Source organism: Podarcis melisellensis (genome assembly GCF_964234715.1).
Source record: "Podarcis melisellensis genome assembly, chromosome: Z".
NCBI classification, from domain to species: domain Eukaryota; kingdom Metazoa; phylum Chordata; class Lepidosauria; order Squamata; family Lacertidae; genus Podarcis; species Podarcis melisellensis.
Window position 1 is genome coordinate 12,546,958 of NC_138547.1, and position 25,056 is coordinate 12,572,013.

The 25,056-nt window shown below is 42.8% G+C and overlaps 1 protein-coding gene across 1 annotated transcript in view; it reads right to left on the reverse strand.

Annotated features, from left to right (window-relative positions):
- Positions 1-970: 970 nt before the first annotated feature.
- The window catches only part of SCAI (suppressor of cancer cell invasion), a 90,869-nt gene continuing 66,783 nt past the window's right edge, over positions 971-25,056 (reverse strand). The window contains exons 10-18 of the mRNA XM_081896666.1: positions 22,510-22,611; positions 22,210-22,311; positions 19,243-19,321; positions 15,232-15,331; positions 14,549-14,630; positions 11,341-11,413; positions 8,026-8,199; positions 7,666-7,766; positions 971-7,002 (exon numbers count right to left, since the gene is read on the reverse strand). Coding sequence (XP_081752792.1) covers positions 6,853-7,002; positions 7,666-7,766; positions 8,026-8,199; positions 11,341-11,413; positions 14,549-14,630; positions 15,232-15,331; positions 19,243-19,321; positions 22,210-22,311; positions 22,510-22,611 — 963 coding nt within the window. The 3' untranslated portion in view covers positions 971-6,852. The remainder of the gene's footprint in view (positions 7,003-7,665; positions 7,767-8,025; positions 8,200-11,340; positions 11,414-14,548; positions 14,631-15,231; positions 15,332-19,242; positions 19,322-22,209; positions 22,312-22,509; positions 22,612-25,056) is intronic.

A 25,056-nucleotide genomic window follows, 5' to 3' on the forward strand; every position in this document is an offset into this window, starting at 1 on the left:
AACAGAATTGCGCGGCGGCAGTAGGAGGCCCCATTAGCTAAAGTGGTGCTTTAGGTTAAGAACAGACCTCCGGAACGAATTAAGTTCTTAACCTGAGGTAGAACTGTATAACACCATCAAGAGATGGTTTGGGCAGCTCATTAAAAGGTAAAGGGACCCCTGACTGTTAGCTCAAGTTGCGGACGACTCAGGGGTTGAGGCCCTCATCTCGCTTTATTGGCCGAGGAAGCCGGCGTACAGCTTCCGGGTCACGTGGCCAGCATGAATAAGCCGCTTCTAGCGAACCAGAGCAGTGCACAGAAACGCCATTTACCTTCCCGCCAGAGCAGTACCTATTGATCTACTTGCACTTTGACGCGCTTTCGAACTGCTAGGTTGGCAGGAGCAGGGACCGAGCAACGGGAGCTCACCCCATCGCAGGGATTTCAACTGCCAACCTTCTGATCGGCAAGTCCTAGGCTCTGTGGTTTAGACCACAGCGCCAGCCTCTTTAGGGGCCCTTTAAGGGATTTCATTTCTGTCACAATTGGCAGAAGCAACAAAACAAACAAAAATGGTGGGTCCCCGTTGTAGTCCACCCCTCCCCCATTTCCTAGAATTCCCTCTGCAACTGAGTTCTCAAAGAGACAGTAACTCTCCAAAAGAAAAGGAACCTGACAGGGCAGGAATGGAGGGTGAGATGGTCCTTCACTCTGGAAGAGGAGGCAAAAGACTTGAAATGCCTTGGAGCCATTCTATTAACTGAATGCCCTCCACTCCTCTCTGGACGATGGGACTGCAGGAGATGCAACACAGAAAGGCTGCCTGTGTCTGGTGATCGAATTACAATACAAGGGTTCACCCAGCTGCAGAAATTTATGTGGCAAGACCACTGAGTATTATATGATGAAAAGATCTAAGAGGAAAAAGCAGACTTTGAAACAGTATGCACAAGAGAGTATGCTTTGGAAGTGCCTACATTTTTTTAAAAAAATGTGAAGCTCATTAAATGAAAAAGGGAATCAAACCCTAACACAGCAGGAAGTCTTGTCCAATCCCTAATTCTCCCCCCCCCTTCCACTAAGCATAAGACAACAACCTGGATTCAAAGCAAGTTCACAGGGGGACATGAACATCAATTTCTATTTTTGGAGATCCACCTAAATTCAAGACTACTCTCAGCTTTTCCTTTTGCCTTTCTAGTCTCCAAGACATGTCCAAGCAGCCATTTCAGATCAAAATATCATTTCTCTCCACACTAACAAAAGAGCAGTTTTTCTATTTGGAAACCATTACTAAAATACACTGCAAAAAGCAAGTTATGGCTTTAAGGGTCTCAACCAGAGCTAATTTATTATTGCCATGCCAGCATATAGCAGTGCTGTAATATATTCAGAATACAGTTAAGTGCTTGAAGCCCCAACAAACTCTAAAACCTACTGCTCACTTTCCACCAGAACCGCTAAAGGAAGAAGGCAAGAGAGCTTCCCTTTTTCTTGGGTTCAAATCTGTGAAGTATTACAACAATATCAATCTATGTTGAAGGAAAAGCTCACTTGACCAAAGGCTTCTACTGCACTGGAGGCAAAAAATCTATGTAACAGGTGCTAGTCAGGTTTGCATATTTGAAAGTAGGGTTGCATGGGCGTAGCAGGATTTTTTTTGGGGGGGGCAGACCTTTTTTGGGGGGCAGATATGTATTTTTCTTGTTAGTGATTGGGGGGCAGCTGCCCCTCACTGCCCCCCTTGGCTACGCCTATGCAGGGTGGGCTCTGCACAAGCAGAGCAATGTCATCAAGGAGAGGCAGAGAGATAGCAAGAAGTGCCAAGACTTAGGCTGCAGGATAAGGAAGACTTATTACTAGACTCTTCATTCTTACATCTCTGCTTTGGCCAACAGTACTGTTTCGCCTCTCCAGTATCAGGACTTGTTTAGTATTACATGAACTACCTATATTTTTTGCTCTGTGGTGTATTTCTGTGTATCTACAAACACACCATTGGCGGGGAATATTGGTGGTTTATGTAATACTGATTCTATACTTCATATTCATAAAGAGCTGTGCCATGTACTGAGAATATACTCCTCCTAGACAAGGTGTTGCTGGAAACTTCAACCCAACAATGCTGGCTCAAAAACAGCTAGTGCATTGGCCCATATTGAAAATCAGCAGATAGTCTCCAGAGTCTTTTAAATCCTTGAAACTATTGGCTGTGATCATTTGGCCCTTCAGATGATCACTGGCCAGGTTGGCTGGGGCTGATGGAAGTTGGAGCCCAACAACAACAACAACTAGATTCCCACACCTTCCCCATCTCTGACAAAGCATTTTCACTGCCTTGATTTGTCTTTCTGGATTTTATAGTTGACTGCACCAACATAATAAACAGTTGACTCACAACTTACGCACACAGAGTTTTAAGCACTTGGCCAAAAAACCCCAAAAATAAATTATAAAGGGGGCAGGTGTTTGGGGGAAAATATGTTGGTAATCCCACCTGCCATTGCACTCACCTTGAGAGAGTGGTCAGAGGGGCAGGGAGAGTTTTCAGAAGCCTTGGGAGAGTACAGGTGGCCTTGGGATGGCATTTGGAGGTACAGGAGGAATGGGTTGTGTGGGTTTTTTTTGTTTTTTTACTATACATGATTTTGGCTTTGTGTGCTATACCCGCAACATAATCTCTACATAAGTTGAGAGTCGATTGTACAAGCAAAACTGAGACAATATGTTCCTGTTTACAACCTGTGCCTTATGTAGGCATTAGAGAAGCCAACTTTTCTTTACCCAATTTCAGCTAGAAACATAAACTACAATGCCAGACTTACTTATCCACTTAAATCTAAGTTGTTGGTTGTTTTTTAAAAAAGAAGCCGTTCAAATAGAATGTAGTACTTTTGTAGAATATATGAAAGGGGGGATCTGGATACAAAGACCAAATCATCTGGTAAGGTCTTTCAGTATCTCTCCATCATATTTTTCTAAATTTAAAGCTAGTAGCATAATTTCAAAAATGGATAATGTCTTCATCCAGCAGATTTGTTCCCTTTGCTTGATGTGGAGATCAGCCCAAATAGTACCACATGATCACTTGAGCATTTCCTTGAGCAATATGTGGAATGGAAAAGGAGAATGGTTGCCTGCCTTCAATTTCAGCAAACATTCCTTGCCACATCCTTGTGGCCACAATGATAGGAATATCCTGTATTTGTGTAGTTGGTACAGTGAAGGGTGTCCCTCACTATTCATTTGATTGTCCTATACGTAACAGGGCCAGAAAATACTTTCCTCAACTCTTAATTTGGTTTGATTCTATATCAAGCCTGCAGATCTTTGCAGGCAAACCATCAGGCTTGTTACAGAGAAGAAGCTGCAGCAGAAAATATCAAGATAAGATTACATCAATGTGGTAGACTGGATATTCTTAAAACAAAATTGTAATATCTGTCCTTATTTGCTTTTAGAAATATAGTCCTTTAATTATTTGAACTTTGCATATCTGTTATGCTGGACTATGTATGGCTGGGATCCAGTTTTAACCTAAATCTACAGTTAAAGCAAAACTTGAACAGAATAAAAAATGCAAACTCTAAAACAGAAATCTCATTTCCAAGCTTGTGGACACAAGCTATTTCAGCTAAAATGAGGCAACATGGAGTAAGGTAAGTCAGAGCCAACTGTGGAAACTGACGTATGATCACCACAGGTGACCAGAGAAACCTTTGGACCTTGAAAAGGAAGAATCTCCTTGATGGAAACCTTGGCTTCCAAAATGAACACAAGTGTTCCATATTCTTAGTAAATTTCCCCTAAGAACCATTTGCCATTTAAAGACTACTCAGAGGTACATCGGCGGTACAGGGAGACGTATTGGCACCAGAATGTTTCAGGGACGTCAGTGTGTGTCCATCATCACAAACCTTTGGTTTGCAAACATTACAAGGTCACAGTTCAGTAAGAATTAGGTGAAATACTTGTCCCGAGTTTAAGGCCTACACAAGTCCCTAATCTGTTTTTGGACAGTGAAGTCCTCCAATAAGAAATTCACATTGCTGAAACTATGCTTCTGAATTATGGACCCATGAAACCACCGTCTTGAGCAACGGTGCTCTCTTGCAATAGAACAAATGCTGCTCAGCACCTATGCTTAGATTTTTTTTTAAAAAATCCGTATTCACATGGTTCTCAAGCTATCTCACACACACACACACACAAAATTTACAAGAAGCACCCTCCACAAGCTAGCAGACTGTGCATATAATACATATAACAAACAACTTTTACCTACACTGTTGTTATTTTACTTTTTAAAAAATCAGGAAAATGGGAGCACCCCAGGGAAAAAAATGCAGCAGTGCCAGTTACCAAACCTAACTTGATGGAAACAACTTGGCAATTAAACTGTTCTTTCCAATTGCCTGTCAAAAGTGAAGGCATTTTAGAAGCAAGCTCACTGGGGAGCAGGGAAGAAAAAACTCTGTATCTACTTGCCCATGCCCCATTGCACTTTTTTTGCCCGACCTAAGGCACCTGTCGCTACACCTCCCAAGCATTGCCTTCTCAGAGTCTGGAATGCATCTCAGTTCTGCTGTTGTGCCCAGCTTGTTGGCTATTGCATCATACTTTGGGCAGCGGCGTACATGGCAGCCTGCTGGAAGAGATACGAAGGAAGCAATATTTTATGCGGACAAAACAGATTCAGGAAGAAAAAGATGAAAAAGAAACACTTACTCCATTGTTCTCTCCTTGGCCTCCATGAAACCCAAGCTGCAACAACAAAACTCTTGTTTTTCCTATTTGACAACTCAAAGATACCCCACAACTGCAGAATTACAGAAAACGCTCAATAAGCTTAAAAAAATAAAGCCTGAAATGTGTGCTGTGTTTGGTGGGTTAATCCTGAATGTACTGGCCAACAACTCCCCACAACACGCCCCCATTTGCAAGATGACCACCAAAGGAGTCTTTATCAGCAGCCCTTCCAGGACCATCTGGAAGACACTTAACACACAAACCTATGCTGTGTAATTTTGCCAGGACTTCCTATCCATTTTCAAATGAAACGGAATGTGTTCTTTACATTCTAAGTCTTTCAAAGCCTGTTGCTGTACTCAAAGATGAACATATTCCTTGGTGGGCAAAAAACCCCCACTGAGGTCTTTTCCAGGATGGTTGTATAGGAGTGGGGGTAGACCTCTTGAGCCACAACTTGCCTTAAAAAGCTGGGTGCTGAGGACAATTTGAGAGCAGCACCCTTCCCCAGCAACCCTTTCCTTCTGCTGCAGCATTCCTATTCAATTATAATTATATACTAGTATCTTCCTAACATATGTTGAAAACAGACAGGCTGCCTTCAGGCAGTTTAGCTTCCCTTGCATTGCTCCCCTCCCCTTGACACCCCAGCAAAAACCCTCTGGCAGCAGCCTTCAGATTCCTGTAGATTGGCCCTCTAGAATGCTGGACTACAACTCCCATCATCCTTGGCCAAAGGCCATATGCTTGCCAAGGCTGATGGGAGTTGTATCCAGCCACACTTGGTGGGCTAAAGGTCCCCTGCACCTGCTGTAGACAGAATAAATACTTAAGGGCTCAAATGAAAAGTCAGTATGTTCCCCCACACCTTCTCATCTAAACACAGCTATGCCAGGGAAGATTCATGTTTTACACAGGCAGTGAGGGGAGGGACGTGCCTTTCCCACAACTATAAACAAGGTTTTATTTTGAGCAGCTCAGCCACAGAGGCAAGGCAGTGATCTTTTCCCCACTACACAGCATCAACTTGTGTTGTCAAATCACAAAAGACTGGGTAGGAGTGGGGGGTAAGAAAAGTGGCTCTCTTGGATCTGGGGAACACCACAAACAGGTTAAGGGTTTATTCACAGTCCAAGTGTGGCAGTGGTAGTTTGAAGCAGTTCCTTGCCATGTGTTCATGTGCAGAGAGAGAGGCTGGCATTTTCCATCCCTAGATACAAGTCTCTGGGCAGAAGCTGAGGAATGATACTTCATTGTGTGGCGGAGGAAGGCAGATTGTCTCCTTCTGAGGTTTCACAACCGAAAAACTGACTGGTTCTGACCTTCCTCCCAGGGCAGGAAGATCGTCATGGCTCTGCAAGAGGCACAGAGGGTGGTCCAATAAAGAGATGGGGGCCAGTCTCTTGATGTGATTCCTATGTCAGGAGGTGATTCCTTCACAGGCTGAGATGGGGTAAAAGTCCTGCATTCTTAATCAACATGCAACATAGCTTTAACATCTGGATAAGGGGATTTATGGGAGTAGGGAACACTACATTTTCTGCGATCCCTTCAAAAGTGATGCTCCTTCTTGAGTTGGCCATACATATCTTGTTTTGAAAGACTTTTTATTATTGCTATTGCTGCTTTGCAATGAGTGATCCCATGTTTCACATTTCAAATCCAGAATCTTTGGGGACAGAAGAGGTCTTCTTCTTGGTTTGTTTGTGTTTTGTTTTTGCTTCCAAATTTTTAAAAATCGTACAAAAATAAAGAATTTCCACATACAAGGGCGAAAAGTGACCAATAGCATTTTTTCCCTAAATACTTAGGCTCATTTATGATGTGTCGCTGGTTTTCAACCACCACAAACCAAAATTTTAAACCCAAGGGATTCCTTTAAGTCTTTAATTTTTTTAAAAAGATGCAGGAGGGATTAGTTTATAAAATTGACCCCATACAGAATGGAACAGCCGTGCCCACAGCCATTCCATTTGTTTAAAAAAATAATCATTAAGTTTAAAAATAAAAATCAAGTAAATTCCTTTTGTGGATCTTCACATTAGAAAACTGCACCATTTCAAAAATCTGTGGCTGGGAAACACCCCATTGCAGTAAGAAAGCCAGAATGTGTATTTCCATTTTAATAATCATCAAGTGTGGTTTCCAGGAACACATTTCGAACATCCAGCATGGAAGCCAACTCCAAAATATGCTTTTGGAGGTGTGGATTCTCCACAGTTTCGTCCCTTGGCAACTGGGGGTAGGATTCTGGATAATTTCTAGTTTCCTGCTATAGGAAGCGGGGAAGAGGAGGAGAGAAAAAAATAGAATTTCAATTATCCAGTACAGTAATCATTGCAATTTCATGAAAAATATCTAAGTGGTCCTCTTTTCAGCTTCTACTGAAGACCTTCTTCTTCCAAGAAGCCTTTTAAGTAGAGATTCTTTTCCAGTTTGTATCTGGAATTGTTTTAAAGGTGTTTTTATTGTTTTATTGTTTGCTACCCCTGAGCTCCTTTAGGAGGAAGAGAGGGACAAACAATATATATTTATGCTGATGATCTGTGATTTTAAATTTTACCTTTTTTTTAAACACACACACACACATGTATGAAGAAAGCTGTGTAAAAATTTAATATAATAATCAGTATAACTATCATAGATGTTTTCTTAATTGTCTGTGCTTGGTGGCAAATTTTGAAAAGTTAAAATAGAAGGTGCCTGCTGAGCCTCCTTAGGGAGAGCATTCCTACAGGACTGGGCCTAATGTTGCTAAAAACTTGACGGCTGCTTTGATTTCACTGGGTCTACTCAAAGTAGAGCTTGGTTGGATACAATCCACAGTCAGCATCTATCAAAGAGCTGTTTTGACAACAAGAAGGGAAGAGTTCAATGCTGCTTTGAGATTTTCAAGTACTATGATTTTTTAATAAAATGAATAATAGATAAATACCCGGAAGATTTTGTGCATCCTCATGGTAGCTGAGCAAAAGATGAATCTTGTTAGAAGTAAGCGAAGGAATTCGTCTCCAAAAAACTGGAGAAAGGCCTGATCTGCAGAAAGTAAGAAGGCAGCTCTTAAACAAAAGCTGAATTCAGAAAGTTATTTTTTAAATTTCTGGAGTGGAAAGGAGACTCTGAGTTGCATCTAATGCTAGTCAGACTCATTAACATCCATCTGTCTACTCTGAATAGGACTAAGATGTGATACAACCTCAGATGCGGCCCTTTATAGTAAAAATAACAAACTCATCATCTTTGTTGATTTTCAGCTGCATGGTTCCCTTGGTCTAAGCATACCTACAGTACATACCTATGGAACGGGAATGAGTCAGCAATTGTGCAATATCCCGGTTGATTTTGCGAAGGTAATCATGACACTTGTCCCACAATCCTTTGCGCATGCTTGATAATCCAGAGACAAATAGGAATGCCATTAAAGGATTGTTCAGGAAGAAGGTGAAGAGGCTGCCTCGCTGAGACTGATCTGGAAGGAAATGAACACAAAATGCACTTAGCATACGAAACAGGAGAGGTGGTTGCCCACTGTTAGCAGCATCTACCATGACACATAAATAGGGAGGCACTATTATAAATGCACCAAAGATGCCCTCCTATCCAAGTCTCACAAACTTTGCTTAGCACTGAGGAGCAGCAAATTTATGTCAAGGGTCTAAGAGGTTCCCTATAAATCCAAGGTTGTATCAAAAGAAGTTGTGCTCAGAGAAGACCCACTGAAATGAACATGCCTAAATTAACGATGCTCATAAATTTCAATTTACCTAATCTGAGTAGGATTGGCTACAACCCTCAGATTTATTTCAAGGTAAATTTTACACTGCCGAAAGGTGTTCAGGCTTCGACTGTTGACAAATGGAAGGGGGGGTGGGGGACCAAAAGCCATTCTATGATGTGAACTATCATTCTGTAAGATACCAGCAGAAATCTGTCTATCCAAAGATATGGGACCTTAGGCCCAGGAGCCAAATATACCTGGTTTAGGGAAATCTCCCTAAGTCACAACCCTCAGTGACCCTGCTTCGCATCTCAATATGCCTTGCTGGAATATGCCCTTGATTTCTGAGACCATCTTTTGCTTGTATGGATGGAGGAAAAAGAAGGGGCATGTGTGAGGATGTGAGGAAAATGTTCTGCTGTACAAAGGTAAAGGTTTACATTTGTTGCCCTGCCCAACACTGGCATATGGACCCTAGAAGATTTCTCAGAAGGGAATGTGGTCCTTGGGCTGCAAAAAGGTTCCCCATTTCTATTCTATCCTACTGAGCACTGCAGACACCCTGGCTGTGGCAATCAAGGAGTGTTTCCTAATTATGATGTACCCACTGATAGCTGTATTATTTGATTATCTGTTACCCAATGCAAAACGTTTCTCCAAAGCGTCATCCAATACAAAGAGGCACTATTACCCCAGTGGGGAGAGGAAGCACAATACCTTGAAAAAAACTATCCCCAACCCAATCCCCAAACACACACATATGAAGAATTATTTTGCCAGCAATCACCATCCCAATTATTCACCAGAATGAAAGCTGATCCTTCAAACTTGACTAGCTCTTAGCTCTGTTTCAAATTTGTACAACTAAGTAAAATGAGAAAAAGGAGAGATTTAAGGTTTTGATCAGCAGGAACATTGCACTAAACAAGAAAACGATCTTCCTCCCCTCTCCCGCTGGAGACATTCACCAGTTGGTAGGTGTTTTCTGCTTGAAAAAGGGTAAGTTCTATTATTTTCATCATTCCTTTGACTGAGGCTATGTACATATTATACATTTAAAGCACACCCTTCTCTGGGAAAAAAGAAAGAAAAAGAATCCAGGGGCTACAATTTCAAGTACCCACAACGAACTACAGTTCCCAGGTTTCTTTTGGGGGGAGATTTAATGCTGTTGTTGTTTTTTAAAAAATGTATGATGTGTACTCAGCCTCATTTAGTGTTCTTTTCACAGGAACAATATTTATTTATTTTTACTCAAAACCTCTTGGCACATAATAGAACTTACCTCAACAAGGCCAAAGGGTGAAGTCTCCAGCTCCTTTCATGCATTCACTGCTGACCACCACCTTCCTGTGTCACAAATTATGTCACCAGACTGGACTTCATGCTGGGAACCAGTAGCAGTAAAGGGGCTGCTCTCTCAGAGAGCGACACACCAGAGAACCACTTACAGTTATGGGGACTGGAAAAATGGGTTGGAAAGTTAATAGAGAGCTTTCGAATTGATCAAATATTTCGCTCCCTAATTAATTACAAGGCACTCCAAAAAGACTTCCGTTAACGTTAGTCCAGGCAAGGAAGAAACCCTAAGAGAGAGTGCCCACCACAGTTACCGCTGCAAAGGAAGAGGAGATAATACCACCCCCCTGCCCCACATTTTATCTGCATGAAGCACAAGGACAGCGGACGTTAAGGAGAAAAGGAGCTGTCGTATGCTCTGTTTGCACTATATATTTAAATCAGTATCATACCACTATAAACAATCATGGCTTCCCCCAAAGCATCTTGGGAACTGCAGTTTCTTAGGGTGTTTAAAGTCGTTAGATTTATTCCCCTCACAGAGATACACTTCTCAGTGTGGTTTAACAATCAATTAGTCTTCCCAGGGAACTCTATTTATTTTACGAAAAGTGACTAATAAATATAATAAATAAAAACAATAATTCTAGGAATTGTAGATTTGTGACATGAATAGGAATCTCCTAGCACCCATAACAAACTACAGTTCCCAGGATTCTCTGGGGGAAAACTGTGATTGTTTGAAGCAGTATACTACTGCTGTAAATGTATACCGCAGAGGGGTCCTTACACAGACCTCGGGTCCATCCAGATTGGTACTGTAGACATTGACTGACAGCAGCTGTCTAGGGTGTCAGGCTGGAGTCTCTACCAGCCATACCTAGAGATGCCAGGAATTGAATCTGGAACTTTGTGCATGCAAAGAAAGTGCTCAACCCTCTGGCCTATGGTCCTATCCCCCAAGAAAATAAAGAGCCTGATTGCACCTTGACCTTTAAAGCCCTACAAGGCTCAGGAGCACAATAATTCAGGGACTGCCTCTCCTCATACAAACCAGCCCAGTCCCTGCAGTCTTCATTTGAGGTCCTTTTCTATGTGCCCCACCTGAGCATCTGAGAGAAGTGAGGAGGCTGGCAACACTTTTCAGTAGTACCACCTGCGGAATGCTCTCCCCAGACTCATGCCTGGTGCCATTCTTATCAATCCCTAGGCACCAGGCTAAGAGCTTTTTCTTTACCCAGCAGTGGAATGAACAATGCAACAGCAACAACAGGACTAAGCACCAGAGTTTCACCAAGCATCCAGGACACATGTTTGCTTGCAGGCAGCCAATTTCAAGGCTCAACAAGTACATTAGTGAAATATTTATTGTAAACTTCCAGACGACAAATGCCCTGTTCTTGCAAAAAAAAGAAAGAACTGCTCACTGTGGTTCAGGGGATCAAATGAGGGTGGGGAGATGGGGAGGTGTCACTGCAGCTTTTTAAGCTGGGAAGCTAATACCCCCTTTCCACTGACTTTTGTTGTTGCTGAAAATACAGGAACACAATGCAACACCTCAACTCCTGTTACAGAGGAAAAACACCTTCATACCTTGCAACGCTTTTGGATATGCTGTTGGTGAAAGTAGGCACACCAGTGGTTGTCCGAATAAGTTTGTGAAATTCTGGAAGAGGAGCGAGAGAAAGAGAGAGATCTCAGCAGTTTGGTTTGAGAACACATACAGCAATAGGAAGCTACTGGAAAGGTAAACCTGATCAGTTGGTTGAAGAGGAGGGCTACTGGGAGCCCCATACAAAAGAAAGAGTGGGATGTTCAGTATAAAGGTAAAATTCCCTAGCAATATGTCTATGCCTCTGCATCACAAACATGTTCTTCTCTGCCGTGTTCTGGAGACACCCAAGGTTAGGCCACTGGCACCAGAGGGACTTGACTGTCACCAGGCGATCAAAACTAAATTGTGTTTGTGTCACTCAGAACTACCACAGTGCTGCTTGCAACCTGGATTACTCCCTGGTGGCGAGCAAGATCCGTCTCTAGTCAAAAAGGGCCCCTAGTACAAAGCAGAAAGTGTGGCCTTGAATCAACACCACCAGAACAGTCATACCTGAAATTTGTGAACACTTCCCTCTTTTTTAAAAATATCCAAATATTTTTATTAGTTTTCACGTAAATACAAGAACAGCATATAAATACAGTAACTTTGTCCAGTGGTATCTTATTATTAAGTTTCATAGGCAGTACACAGTACACAGGCAATACGTTTAGTTATACACTGTCCATTCAAGTATCCTCTCCACAGAGATTCTTGTTTTGTGTGTGGAATAAAAGTATCTTCTGTCTCATTTATAAAGGAAAAGAATGGAAGCCAAGTCTCGCCAAAAGTGTCTATCTTTGAAATGCCTTTAATTACCCTTCTATGATGAGTAAGGTGTCCCGGCAGAGCCATTTTCCAAATATTATTTATCGAGATTACAATGGGGATTTCAATAGGTTTCCAGTATTGTCAGCTACTGTTAATCGGGCTGCTGATAATAGAAAAAAATACTAAGTCTCCATATTTAAAGTTATTATTTAAACTTGAGTCTAAGGATAACAAGGCAAGAACTGAATTGGGTGGAAGGGATTGCGCATAGTTTTGAGACATGGGCAACTTACATCCACCAGGAGCAACACCTCAACGCCTTCCACATGTGCTGTGTCAGAAAGACTTTGGTTATCACATGGGAGGACAAACAAAGACATGCTCTCCCAAATCCACATTCCCAGCATGTTCACACTCCTGTCTCAGACATCTATGCTGCTTTGGCCATGTCCACAGAATGGAAGATGGCAGGATCCCCAAGAACGTGCTCTATGGGGAGCTGGTTTTAGGCACTAGGCCTATTGGCAGACCAAATCTGCATTTCAAAGATGTCTGCAAATGAGACATGAAGGCTGGCAACATCAACCCCTTGGAGTGGGAATCAGTTGCAGACGACTGCGGTGCCTGCAGAAAGTCAAGTTGTGTATCCCTAGCAGTGACCAGAGGAGGAATGACCACTGGGAGAAGCACAGATATAAAAAAGGAGCCATGGCACATCTGCAGCAGCACAACTGGACGCCTTTATCTGCTCCAGATGCAACAAAACATGTCTCTCCCGTCTCAGTCTCTACTGCCACAGCAGATACTGTAACCTTCCAATTGCTTGACTTCACCCTCAAAGGCGAACTCCTCCAGTGTCTCAAGAGACAGGAGGATGTCAACATTAAGAATTAATGTCTGAGTTTAATGCCCCACCTCTTTCACTTCCCTTTCACTTTCCCCTTGTGTGTCATGTTTTTGTCCATAAGCCACTGTGGGAGCCTTTTTGGCAGAAGAGTGGACTACAAATGTTCTGAATAAGTAACAGAAGTCTTTGCAGTACACTAGGGGATGTCATGTGGACAACCCAACATGAAATTTAACTTTCTGTATGCAACAGCTAATGAGACAAAGCAAATGTTTTTTTGAGGCGGATGACTGCTCAGTTTTTCCAGCCAAATGAGTATTTTCTAACACGTGGTGGAAAAGAGATGCTGGGGGAAGTTGGAAATTTAGGCAGGGAAAAGGAAGGAAAGCATCGTTCTAGTTTCTATCCAGGACTCAGCCTGTAAAGACAGCAAGCGCTCCTCCAAATGTGTCAATTCCACTAAAATTCATTAAGTTAATTCCTACTAAGCTTGTTAACATATTAAAGAGCAGCTGGGTCTAATCAGCGTAATAGTCACCCCCCTTCTCTCCCTCTCAATGTCAAAGTGATGATTAAGCACAGAGCTCTGTGCTACTCTACCCAGGGCATGCGATACAGACACTCATATATATATATATTATGTGCAATAAGGTAACTAGAATTAGCAAGAGCAAAATACAACTGAAATAGTCAAAACAAGGAAGGAAGGAAGTTACAGCACAGCTGCTGGCACATTAACATGGCTATGTCTCTCCAAAGGGGCTGCAGTTATCCATGGGTTAACACATCACATCACCTTAGAGAACTCTAAAAAGGCCAGTTGCAATTGTGCTTTAAATCTCAGAAGTAAGCTCAGTACCAAATCCCAAATGTGTTGGGTATTTCACTGTTTCACAAAGGACATTTTAGTGTTTTATAAAAGTCAGTTACTACTACCAAGGCATTATGTTTTTTTTAAATTTTGTGTATACACATTACAAGAATGTTCTATCTACAACAAATGGCACACGTAAAATGCATTAAAAAATTACTTTGGTGTAGGGAGAGGGGCTGACTTTAGAAGCACTCAAAACACAGACATCTTAAAAATCATCTTATCTGTGAGTCTTGCAAGAGCCTCCTCCCTGCTTTGCTTTGCTGGGGTGGGGTGGGGGCAGCACCCTGATTCCAGCTGCAAAAGCAGCTGGCACTGGAGAGGCCAGAGACTATCTGACCTGTGAGGCCAGTAAGTCCTGCTGTCCAGTATGTCTAGAAACTATTGGCATGGGGGGTGCTGCTTAGGCATTAATACTGGAGTCAAGATTTAATTCTGACATACATTATTTTTACCTGTTATTGGGATTACATTGCTTAGTTTTTATTCTCAGATCTTATGATCTACGGAACAATGGTTAAATTTTACTGTATACTTACTGAGAGGTTTTCATTTTTTATCATTCAAGATTTTAAATTTGGTTGCATTTTTGTACCTACAAGAGCAAATTATGTGAATTTTCTGGGGTTGTAAGCCATCTAGAGCACACCTTAACTACGGAAAGGAGGCATATAAATAAATAATGATGGTGATAATGATGGAGAAAAGTTGTTACCTTGTAGGCAACGCTGTTAGAGGAGTCCACTATGATAAACAGAGGCTTCCTCGTGAAAGGATAGAGATCACCAGGGTGTAGACTAAAAGAGAGAACAGAAATGGTTCAAAAGTAGGCTTGGAACCTGGGAAGAGATTGTTGCTTCCTTAGTAACATAACATCATTCCAGGGGTCTCCCTAGCCCCCATCACAACCTTCCATTTACTGTACTTATTTATAAAAGCGCTTAAGGGAAACTAAGCAAACCTAAACAGAACCCTCCACCCACCAGTTTAAACAGAGAGGCCTGAGTTCATGGTCACAAGAACATAAGAAGAGCTGCTAGATAATGCTTGTTGCTTGCCTGTATGGAGAGATGTAAGTGTGTGCCTACAGCACGAAGGTGTCACCTCCACTGCTCACCCTACTGCCTTTGGGTCCACTCACCACCAGCATGCAGCCACCCGAAAATGTTACTATTGAAGGAATGTGGCACGCAGGTTGAAAAATACCCCCCAGCCCTGCCCTTGAGGTTAGGGCTTTATAGGAAATGTGTATGAGTTGTGGGAGAAGCATCAGCCTCAAAATCCCAGTTGGAAGAAACCAGTACAAATGCTGAAACCATGTGGCAGCAAAAGTCCTGTAACTAAATTCCAAGAGCTGAGGGCTCCTGCCACCTGCTCTTCCAGGTACATGGTACTCACCAGTGCATCTCTTTGTACGACTGGTTCCGCTTGTGGATGCCATCCCCATTTATGATGTCCCGGTTGCTGTTTGTCAGGACACCCCCAAAATCATAGGGACCTGCAGAAAATGCAAACAGGAGGCCAGAATGAACAGCAGCTACACAGCGAGGTATTAGCAATGAAACAAACACGGAATATGGACAGCAGCCCCCATTTGGGCGAAAAAGGAGAATCTGGGAGAGCTTGCAGATTACTAATGGATTATGGGTATGGAAGTTCACTTGGCCAATGTCTGCCCCCCATCTTGACAATACAAGATGTCCTTTAGCTTTTGATTCATTTTAGCCTATGAATTCAAAACACAACACAGATTCACTTCGTCCCAATATAACTTACTATGATCTTGATTAGAATTTGGTACAGCTGCCATAGGTGGAATTGAGGGCTGCCAGCTGACTATCCCTGTTTTAGATTGTGTAGGGCCAAAAGTATTGTGCCCTTTTCATTAGAGACCTCTCTAACTAAAACCGTGTTTATTTCACATATATACAGGAAGGATCAATATACACCATGTTTAAACCCACACACCACAATCAAAATCAATACAACCAAGAACTAGAAATCCATCCTTCCACCTTAGTAGGTCAGGAAGAACCTTTCCAGATTTGCTGTGGATACCAGCCACCAGCATAGTGATAAGAGAGAGAGAGAGAGAGAGAGAGAGAGAGAGAGAGAGAGAGAGAGAGAGAGAGAGAGAGAGAGAGAACGCTGATGGGAGAATGCCAAGGGAAGCTTAAAAAAAGGAAAAGCTGGGTTTTTGAGCCAACTCTGGGCAACAGCCACTTACACAACATGCTTCACTATCAGCTTCACAACTGCCTAGTGGGAATTCAAGCATTTCCCACAAGACAATGGGATTTTCCAAATGGTCTTTGCGCTTAACCATCTCTTCCCAGTGGAGACATTATAATATGTCTAGTTTGGCCCTAAGATTTTACTCCTTCTCCTGGAGACGCAGTTACTCATTTCACATAGCAAACTTGACAGGTGTCAAATGCGGTCTTTAGAATCAGGCTCCATCTGCACTATACATTTAAAGCAGCATCAAACCACTTTAAACACTCAGGGGTCCCCCAAAGGATTCTGGGAACTGCCGTTTGTTAAGGTGGTGAGACTTGTTAGGAGACCCCCCTATTCCCCTCACAAAGCTACCATTCCCAGAGTGGTTTAACAGTTCCCTCTACCTGGGGTACTCTGGGAATGGAAGTTCTGTGCGAAGAATAGGGGGGGGGGGTGTCTCCTAGCAAGTCTCACAACCTTTAATAAATTGCAGCTCCCAGGATGCTTGGGGGGAAGCCATGAGTTATTAAAGTGGTATGGTACTGCTTTAAAGATACTGTACAATGCAGATGGTGCCTCCCTCAAATGCTGCTTTCCATGCTCCTGAAGCTGTAACATTCTAGGGAACAAGTGATACTGTTTGCCCTTCCCAGTACGTTCAGCTCAGAAAGCCAATCATGTGGACTGCAGGTAGCTATGTGCAAGTCCAATATTTTTAAAATTATCATTACAAGGCTGAATTCAGCAATGCCGCATTGGTCTGTGTTGGCCACGTGGATTGACAAGGATGATCTTCGGCTGACTTTTGTACATGGGTACAATTGGAAGGGCTGAGACAACAATCCTGGTTCTTCATTTACTTCCCAAATTTCACTTGCTGATTAATAACCAGTTTTACCTTCCCAAGGAAAGACCAAAGCAGCTAACAAAAGTAAACACTGATTAAAAAATAATAATTTGTTGTGCAAAAGCAAGTATCAGGAATATTCCCATTGCAACTTTGCCTTACTGAGCTCAGAAGATTACAGGGCAGTTTCATGGGTGAGGCAGAGCCTATCCTCCTTCTCTTTTTCCTTAGACCTATCCTCCCTTTCTCTTTGTCTGATACTCCATCCTCTCATGGTTCAAGCGCTCTAAGATTATCTGCCTTGTGGTGCCTCAAGAGGCAGGTCCATTCCTCAAACTCTGTTCAATTACAGAAGACAGACCTATTCTTACCAGCTATCAATTTACCCTTCCTCAAATTATCCCTAATTATTTTTACCCCTTCTGCTTTTCCCCCATATCAATGACTTAGTCAGGCCAGCTCTCTTTCCCTTCTAGAGTCCCAGCTGCATTAATGTCATCTCTGGGGCAGAATGGAGGAGGTTGACATTTTGCACAGATGGTCCCCAAGGCTCACCTCCCACTTTGAGCCAGAAGCATTGACAGAAAATCTAGGAAGCTCTACAAAGGGTGGAGATGGACATTTGTCCTACCGTATGTTGGGAACAACAAAAGCTCATGCAGCAGGCATAAGACCCACCCACCCACAAAAACCACAGTCAAGCGAGAGGACAAAGATTTGGCACCAAAGTACACAGCAAAAAAGACCCTGTAAACTTTTTGTTACAGGTGTTTTTGTGGGGTTTTTTTAAATATAAGTATCTGGAAAGGTTTGTGAATCATGCAAGGAAAGATGAAACAAGCATGCATTTTATAAAGGAATGCAAGTCTTTTAAGTGAATGGAGCAGATATAATACGACATCTACTAGGAGGAATTTTTGTTGTTGTTGAATGCAAACATGGTACCATGAGAACCAAATTCTTTCACTTTGTATGATCCATTCATTCAGCTTCAGCCAATTTTTGGAATGGATCATCTTCATGATTGTATTTTTTGAGGGGGGTGGGGAGTTGTCTTAAAAAACAAAACAACAAACAAAGCACAGACGGCAGCTGCATCCCAATATTCTTCCGGGTCGGATAGGTGGGGTGGAGGTGGGGTGGAGGGAAATTACCAAAGTCATGACAAGGGCTTGAATTGTGAGGAAATATCCACCATCTCTACAGCACGCCCCCTGCCTCCCCCAGCAGTCATCCTTTGGCTGCACTTGAGTGCTATCAACATGGCTTTGTGTTCATACTGTTTTGTTTTGTTTTTTAAATAAAAGGGACAATGAGCCCCAGAAGCATTCAGGAGGCACCATTTACCAAACACTTACAAGGCTGGTTATCATCTTCGTGTAGTGAAGATCAGGCACACGCCACTCCCCAGTACTGTGATGTGTTCCATATGGAGCCTCGTAACACTTTTAAGACCTGTTTGGACAGCAGAGGTGGGAAACCCTCCAAGGCTCTTTATCTGGCCCTTAAGACTTTCTCCCTCTCTCCAGGCCATTACCCTCACTGGCTCCACTTCACACTGTGAATGGTTTTGGCTGGCTGGAACGTGTCCTTAAACCCTGATAATGCCTCTTGCTTGTGTGGATGGAGGCTGGGTGTTTGTGTGTATTGTTTGTACATAGAAACCAGCCTATTGAACAAAGGTAAAAATTCACAATCATTGTTCCACCAACCAGTAGCATGTGGCCCCTCGAAGCCCTCAAAGAAGGGAATGTGGCCCTCAGGCTGAAAAATGTCTTTGTTGTCCATTCTTTTCTCCCTGGGGCATGAAAGGAGAACCAGTGTAGTGTAGTGGCTAGAATGTTTGTCAGACTAGGACCTGGGAGGCCAGGGCTCAAATCCCCACTAAGGTTAACCTACCTCACAGGCTTGTTGTGAGGATAAAATGATGAGAGGGAGAACCATGTCAACCACCTTGAGCTCCTTGGAGAAAAAGGTGAGAGAGAAACTAATGGAGACGTATGGGATACACATCTGCTGGGCATCACGTAGTGTGCATGGCATAGGGGTCCGTACACCCCACTTCTTCACCACACAAAGAAGATCTTCCAACCCAGTAAAGCACCTGAACTGGGTGCTAATGCTTCCAACACCTGAAAAATCTTAAGGTGTGGCACAAAGATAGACATGAGAAGAAAATCCAAACACCACTTCCTGTTGGGCAGCCATACCCAGCAAAGGCAATGCCAGCCCACAGCTTATTCTCCAAGAGAAAAAGCATTTGGAGGCTTCCCCCATCAGATTGTGGATCATAAAGAGAATTCAGGCCCTGCTCATGACAGGGAGCATTCCTTTATTTGTACCTTCACTATCCGAACGACCTGAAGGAAACACGCCAGTGGCTGACAGATAGATGAGCAGGACACTATTTGCAGGCAGCTCCTGAAAGTTTGACAGGAGAAGGGGGGGAAGGGGAGTTGGTGAGGGAATATTGGAGAGGGGGGAGGTAGGCATTTGTTTATTAATGCACAATACAGATACATATCATTTATTTTAAGCTGTCTGTATCAAGGATAACCCAATATGAATATTAAAAATGTTTTTTAAATTAAATGTAGCAGTAGGACTTGCACTGGATTGAAGGAATGTTCCATCCTTAATAAGATAATAAGAGCCCTGCTAGAAGCACTCGCCCCTCATGTGGCTTCCAGCAACTGGTATGCAGAAGGTTGCTGATCAGCAGGTTGGCAATTCAAATCCCCGCGATGGGGTGAGCTCCCGTTGCTCTGTCCCAGCTTTTGCCAACCTAGCAGTTCAAAAGCACACCAGTGCGAGTAGATAAATAGGTATACCGCTGCGGTGAGAAGGTAAACGGCATTTCCATACGCTCTGATTTCCAGCACGGTGTTCTGTTGCACCAGAAGCGGTTTAGTCCTGCTGGTCACATGACACGGAAAGCTGTCTGTGGAAAAACGCCGGCTTCGTTGGCCTGAAAGCGAGGTGAGCGCCGCAACCCCATAGTCACCTTTAGCTGGACTTAACTGTCCAGGGGTCCTTTACCTTTACCTTTTTATCCAGAAGCATTTACTGCCTCTGACCATCGAGAAACAGCATAGCCTTCGTGGCTAGTAGAAATCAATGGTCTTATCCTCCCATGAACTTCTCTAATACTCTTTCAAAGCCATCCAAATTGGTGGCCATTGTTGCCTCCTGCAGGAGTGAGTTCCATAGTTCCAAGTGTTTAAAAAACACTTCCTTTTATTTGTCCTGAATCTTCCAACATTCAGCTTCATTGGATATCTTTGAGTTCTAGTGTCCTTCCCACTGCTAGCTCCATTGAGACTCCTCTCCTGTTTCCACACAACTGGGGCAGAGGCTCTTGTCTGCCATTTCACCCATCTGGAAGTTGCTGGTAGCTTACTTCTTAGCCCTCTGGTCCAATGGTGCTGTTATTGAATGCCAGGTCAGTCCACAATAAGATCATGCTCACCCACAAACTGGAAGTGGATAAAAGGGCAGATGTGGTACGCATTACCAAGACTTGGATGGGTGAGTTGGGTGGGCCTGACCTAACTCAGCCGTGTCCATCTGGGTACTTGTTACAGCGCTAGGCTATACTATCTCCTTTACAAGAAAACCTATTGATCTTAGAATCTTAGAATGGGCTTAGGAGATCTGCATCTGGTGCTGGGCCAAAGAGACAGACAGGGGATGCTGTTCAGGAGGGGCTCTGGAGTGGTGTTGGCAAACCCCAGGGACAGTAAGTTCTGATGTTTTTCCATTAAAATGATCAGCACAAAACAGTTGGGTTTCCTGTTGATCTGTTTAATGGTTCCTGTAAACAGAGGTTTCATTACAACCAAGCGGCATATACAGTGATGCCTCGCAAGACAAAATTAATTCGTTCCGTGAGGCTCTTCGTATAGTGGTTTTTTCGTCTTGCGAAGCAAGCCCATTGACAGCTTAGCGGATTAGCGCTATTAGCGGTTTAGCGGCTTTTAGCGATCAGCTGTTAAGCGGCTTATCAGCGGATCAGCTGATAAGTGGCTTAGCGGCTTAGGAAAAGGGGGGAAAAGGGAAAAAACCCCGAAGGAACTCGCAAGACATTTTCGTCTTGCGAAGCAAGCCCATAGGCTGTTTTCCAAAACAGAAAACCCTTTAGTCTAGCGGGTTTTCCGTCTTGCGAGGCGTTCGTCTTGCGGGGCACCACTGTACTGCTAAATGAATGAATGAATGCTTGGGAGGGGGCAAAGCAACACGGAAGTGACGCATCTCACTCATATGCCACTTTCAACTTTTTTTATTAAAAAAAATCATTGCCAACCTCCAGGCAATGCTCAAAGAAACCTCTTTTGTCTTGCTGTTGCTTCTGTTCAAATAGGTTTGACAGTCCTTATTAAATTGTTACAAAAACCTATTTAAGTCAGGATGACTGTATATAAACCAAGAGCAACAATCCCTCTTTCAACCCACCCATCTCTGGAAGAGGCGAAACAGCCTCCCTTTATCTCTCCTCTACCTAATTCTAAATTTGTGTCCAACTGTACAAACTCTGAGGGAAACCGGCCTCATCTCCTCTTGCAGTGGCCTTTAATAGGCTGGTATAAAAAAAACATCTCTCTTTAGAAATACATTTGGGCTGGAAACTGCTCCCTTATCTAATGGTAGTGGTGGTGGTTGTCCCCGCCCCCCAATTTGAAACTGCCTTTGGTTTTGTGAATAATTTTTTATTGCTGCTGTATTCAATTGTCTTCCATTGCTGTGCTTTAAGCATTCACTGCAGGGTAATTTGAAAATTAAATTGCTGTTGCTTGCTGCCTTGAGCTCTCCAAAGCAAAGGTGTATAAAACAGTTTAAACAGATGAATAAAATTCAATTCATAGCAATGATGGTATTTTTAAAATTTGTTTTTAAAATTTGTCATTATTCATTTCAATTGTGCTCCATAAACACCTTTTGTTCTCAGGAGACACACCTGCTCACTTGCATTTTGACTCGGCAAAATGGTATTTTAGGAGTAGTGGTGGCTGGTGGGGCGGAAGGCATGGAGGCCAACAGTAAATAGTGCCAGAGCCAACAATAGGTAGAACCTCCTAATTCTAGTTTTGCTCCCATTCTCATCCCTGCTGAGTTATTCAAGGGAATACACTGAGACTGATGAAGGAGCTGACAGGCAGCCCGCCCCCCCAAGAGTGGTTGCAAGTAAGAAGGCAGGAAGATGCTGGCTGACTTATGGCAGACTGAGGTTGGTGGGGCAACCTATAGGATGAGCCTTCACTATTTGGGATATTCTATCACCAGAAAGAGGCACCTCCTCCTTTGGCACACACCTTAAACGACGCAGCCAAGAAGGTGTACAGCTGACTGAAGGTTGGCTTGTACAGCAAGTACTTGTGAGGGTTTTCCCTTCTTGCTGGCTTTTCGGTGGTCTCCTATATAAAAAAAGAACGAAACAAGCAGCATATGTAACTAAAAGAAAGGAGGTTATAGATTTTTCATCTCAGCACAGCTGCCCCTCAGATCTATACAATTAGCTCAACGTGGAATTCCAACTGATCTCAAACCAAAGTTAAAATAAATTTCCACTGCCTCGCCTGGTGAGTGCAGGGCTGAAAGACGAGGGGACTTGCCTGCAGCCCTGGCTTGCTCATTTGTGATGCCAAGTTCATAGGTTCCCTCTCCAGAGCTTGCAGCATCCGGAACATGTCGATTGTCAGCTCGCTGAACTTCACCTACAGAGACACAGTTGCAAATTAAAGGTTTTTAGGATAATGAAAGCCACTTCTGGTGGGTAAATTTTTTTACAATTTTTTTTTAATTGTATATAAATAGGCAAGAATAATTACATAACAGATGGAAATTAATAATAATAATAATAATAATAATAATAATAATAATAAATTTTATTTATATCCCGCCCTCCCCAGCCAAAGCCGGGCTCAGGGCGGCTAACAACTATCAAACTATCAGATATTCACACATTCTAAAATATTTCATTATAAAAATCAATTAAAATCGAATTAATGGCAACTAATTAAGCAAGATTCTGTGCAGGTTGCCAGAGGAGGGAGTCAGGCTGCGCCCTGGCCAAAGGCCTGGTGGAACAACTCTGTCTTGCAGGCCCTGTGGAAGGATGTCAGGTCCCGCAGGGCCCTAGTCTCTTGTGACAGAGCGTTCCACCAGATTGGAGCCGCAGCCGAGAAGGCCCTGGCTCTAGTTGAGGCCAGCCTAACCTCTCTGAGGCCTGGGACCTTGAGGATGTTATTATTTGCAGACCGTAGGTTTCTCTGTGGGGCATACCAGGAGAGGCGGTCCCATAGGTACGAGGGTCCTAGGCCGTATAGGGCTTTAAAGGTTAAAATCAGCACCTTAAACCTGATCCTGTACTCCACCAGGAGCCAATGCAGCTGGTATAGTACCATAAAACATAAAAAGCCAAACCATAAAATAAGCACACAGAATAAGTACAATTACATATAGGTTTTTAAAGTAATGAGGTCCAGGTCATTGGAGTGGGGGTGGGGAGTAAGAATAAAATGTGTCCTCACATAAAGAAAGAATATTAAGCATTATTTGACTGTCAATTATAGTTCCAGATGGGTCAGGCTTGTGACAATGGCTGCCTTGAAAATGATGGCTCTGCTGTATATGTAATCAAGAAATGTCAAGTCGTATATAAAAAAAGGTCTGGAACTTCTAGTCCTTGTTGAAAGCTCAAATTATGTGTAATTTCATCCATTAGTGCTGGAAATGAAAGTCTTTTGAGCTACCAAGTAAGTATGTGTCTGTACCAGCTTTTAAAAACAAAAAAACAAAAAATGAAACCTTGCATACCACTTTACAATTATTACAATAGGAGCACAATGCAGTGCAAAATACTAAAAATAGTACCAGAATATACATATTTAAAAGTCAAATCATAAAGCCATATAAAGGAGCAAAACATTCACCCTCTAAAAAGTCTAGAAAACTGGCAGAACACAGTCATAAAGGTAATGCAGGGAGAAGCCCAGAGCCCTTTTCAAAAACTATGCTTAAGGGCCTATATCATTACCACTCTCTCTTCATGGATAATTCTAAAAATTATAGGGGTGTATGTGTGTGTGTTAGGGATCTTCAGTATACTTCATAGCACCCTCATTAAACTACTATTCCCAGAATTCTTTGGGGGAGCCATAGATACTTTATGCTATAGTACAGGGGTAGCCAACATGGTGCCCTCTGCATGTCATTGGACTTCAACTCCCATCATCCCTTACCACTGGCCATGCTGGTTGGGAATGATGGGACTTGGGGTCCAGCAACATATGGAGAGTGCCTTGTAGGCTACCTCTGCTATATTAGAAAGCCAATTATGTTTGTCAAATAGGTATAACCTTTGTCTCATTATTTTTTAAAGCCTGTTCATATGGATAATGCAGCTTGCAACATGACAACAGGCTTTTTAAAGCTCAAGTTGTGATTTTGACATGTGTGACTTTTATAAATTAATCAGCATCTCTTTACAGAGCCTGATCAATGGTTCTTTCAGCCCGGTGCCATCCGTTTCTGACCTGCAATGACTCTCTCCAGGGCTTGAGCAGAGATTTTCCTCCTAGTTTGTTTAAAAGAAATGTGGGTGGTAGGAAGTGTCAAGGGCTGCTTTATGCACCTGTGCTCTACACTCTGTGCAGCTTGGATGACCACGTTCATCCCTGGGGACAAAGATTGGTTCAATTCAGACATAACACTGAGCCATGATTATGGAAAATGAACCACGATTCAGCATGATGTCCAAGCTGGCAAGAGTAGAAGCACTCTCAGTGGCCAAACTTTTCCAGTTAGATATATCTCCTATAGTGTGTGTGTGTGTGTGTGTGTGTGTGTATGCACACACATGTGTGTGTGCGCGCACACACACACGTTAGGCGATATATATACATTTCCCAAGTCCTCCTGGAGATTATGTATACTGACTGGGAAATATGCACAACTCCCTCTTCACAGACAGCTTATGTGCACGTTCTCTACAAGATCTGGTGAATGTGTGCCAGGTGTGATGCACATTAATTTTTTTAATCACTTTTTAAAATTTTAAATTCTGTAACTGAAATTTAAAATAAGTACATCTCGTGACCTTTCATATTAAAGCCCAGGAAGTTCTGAAGAGATTGGTGTTTTCAGTTTCTCAATGCTGG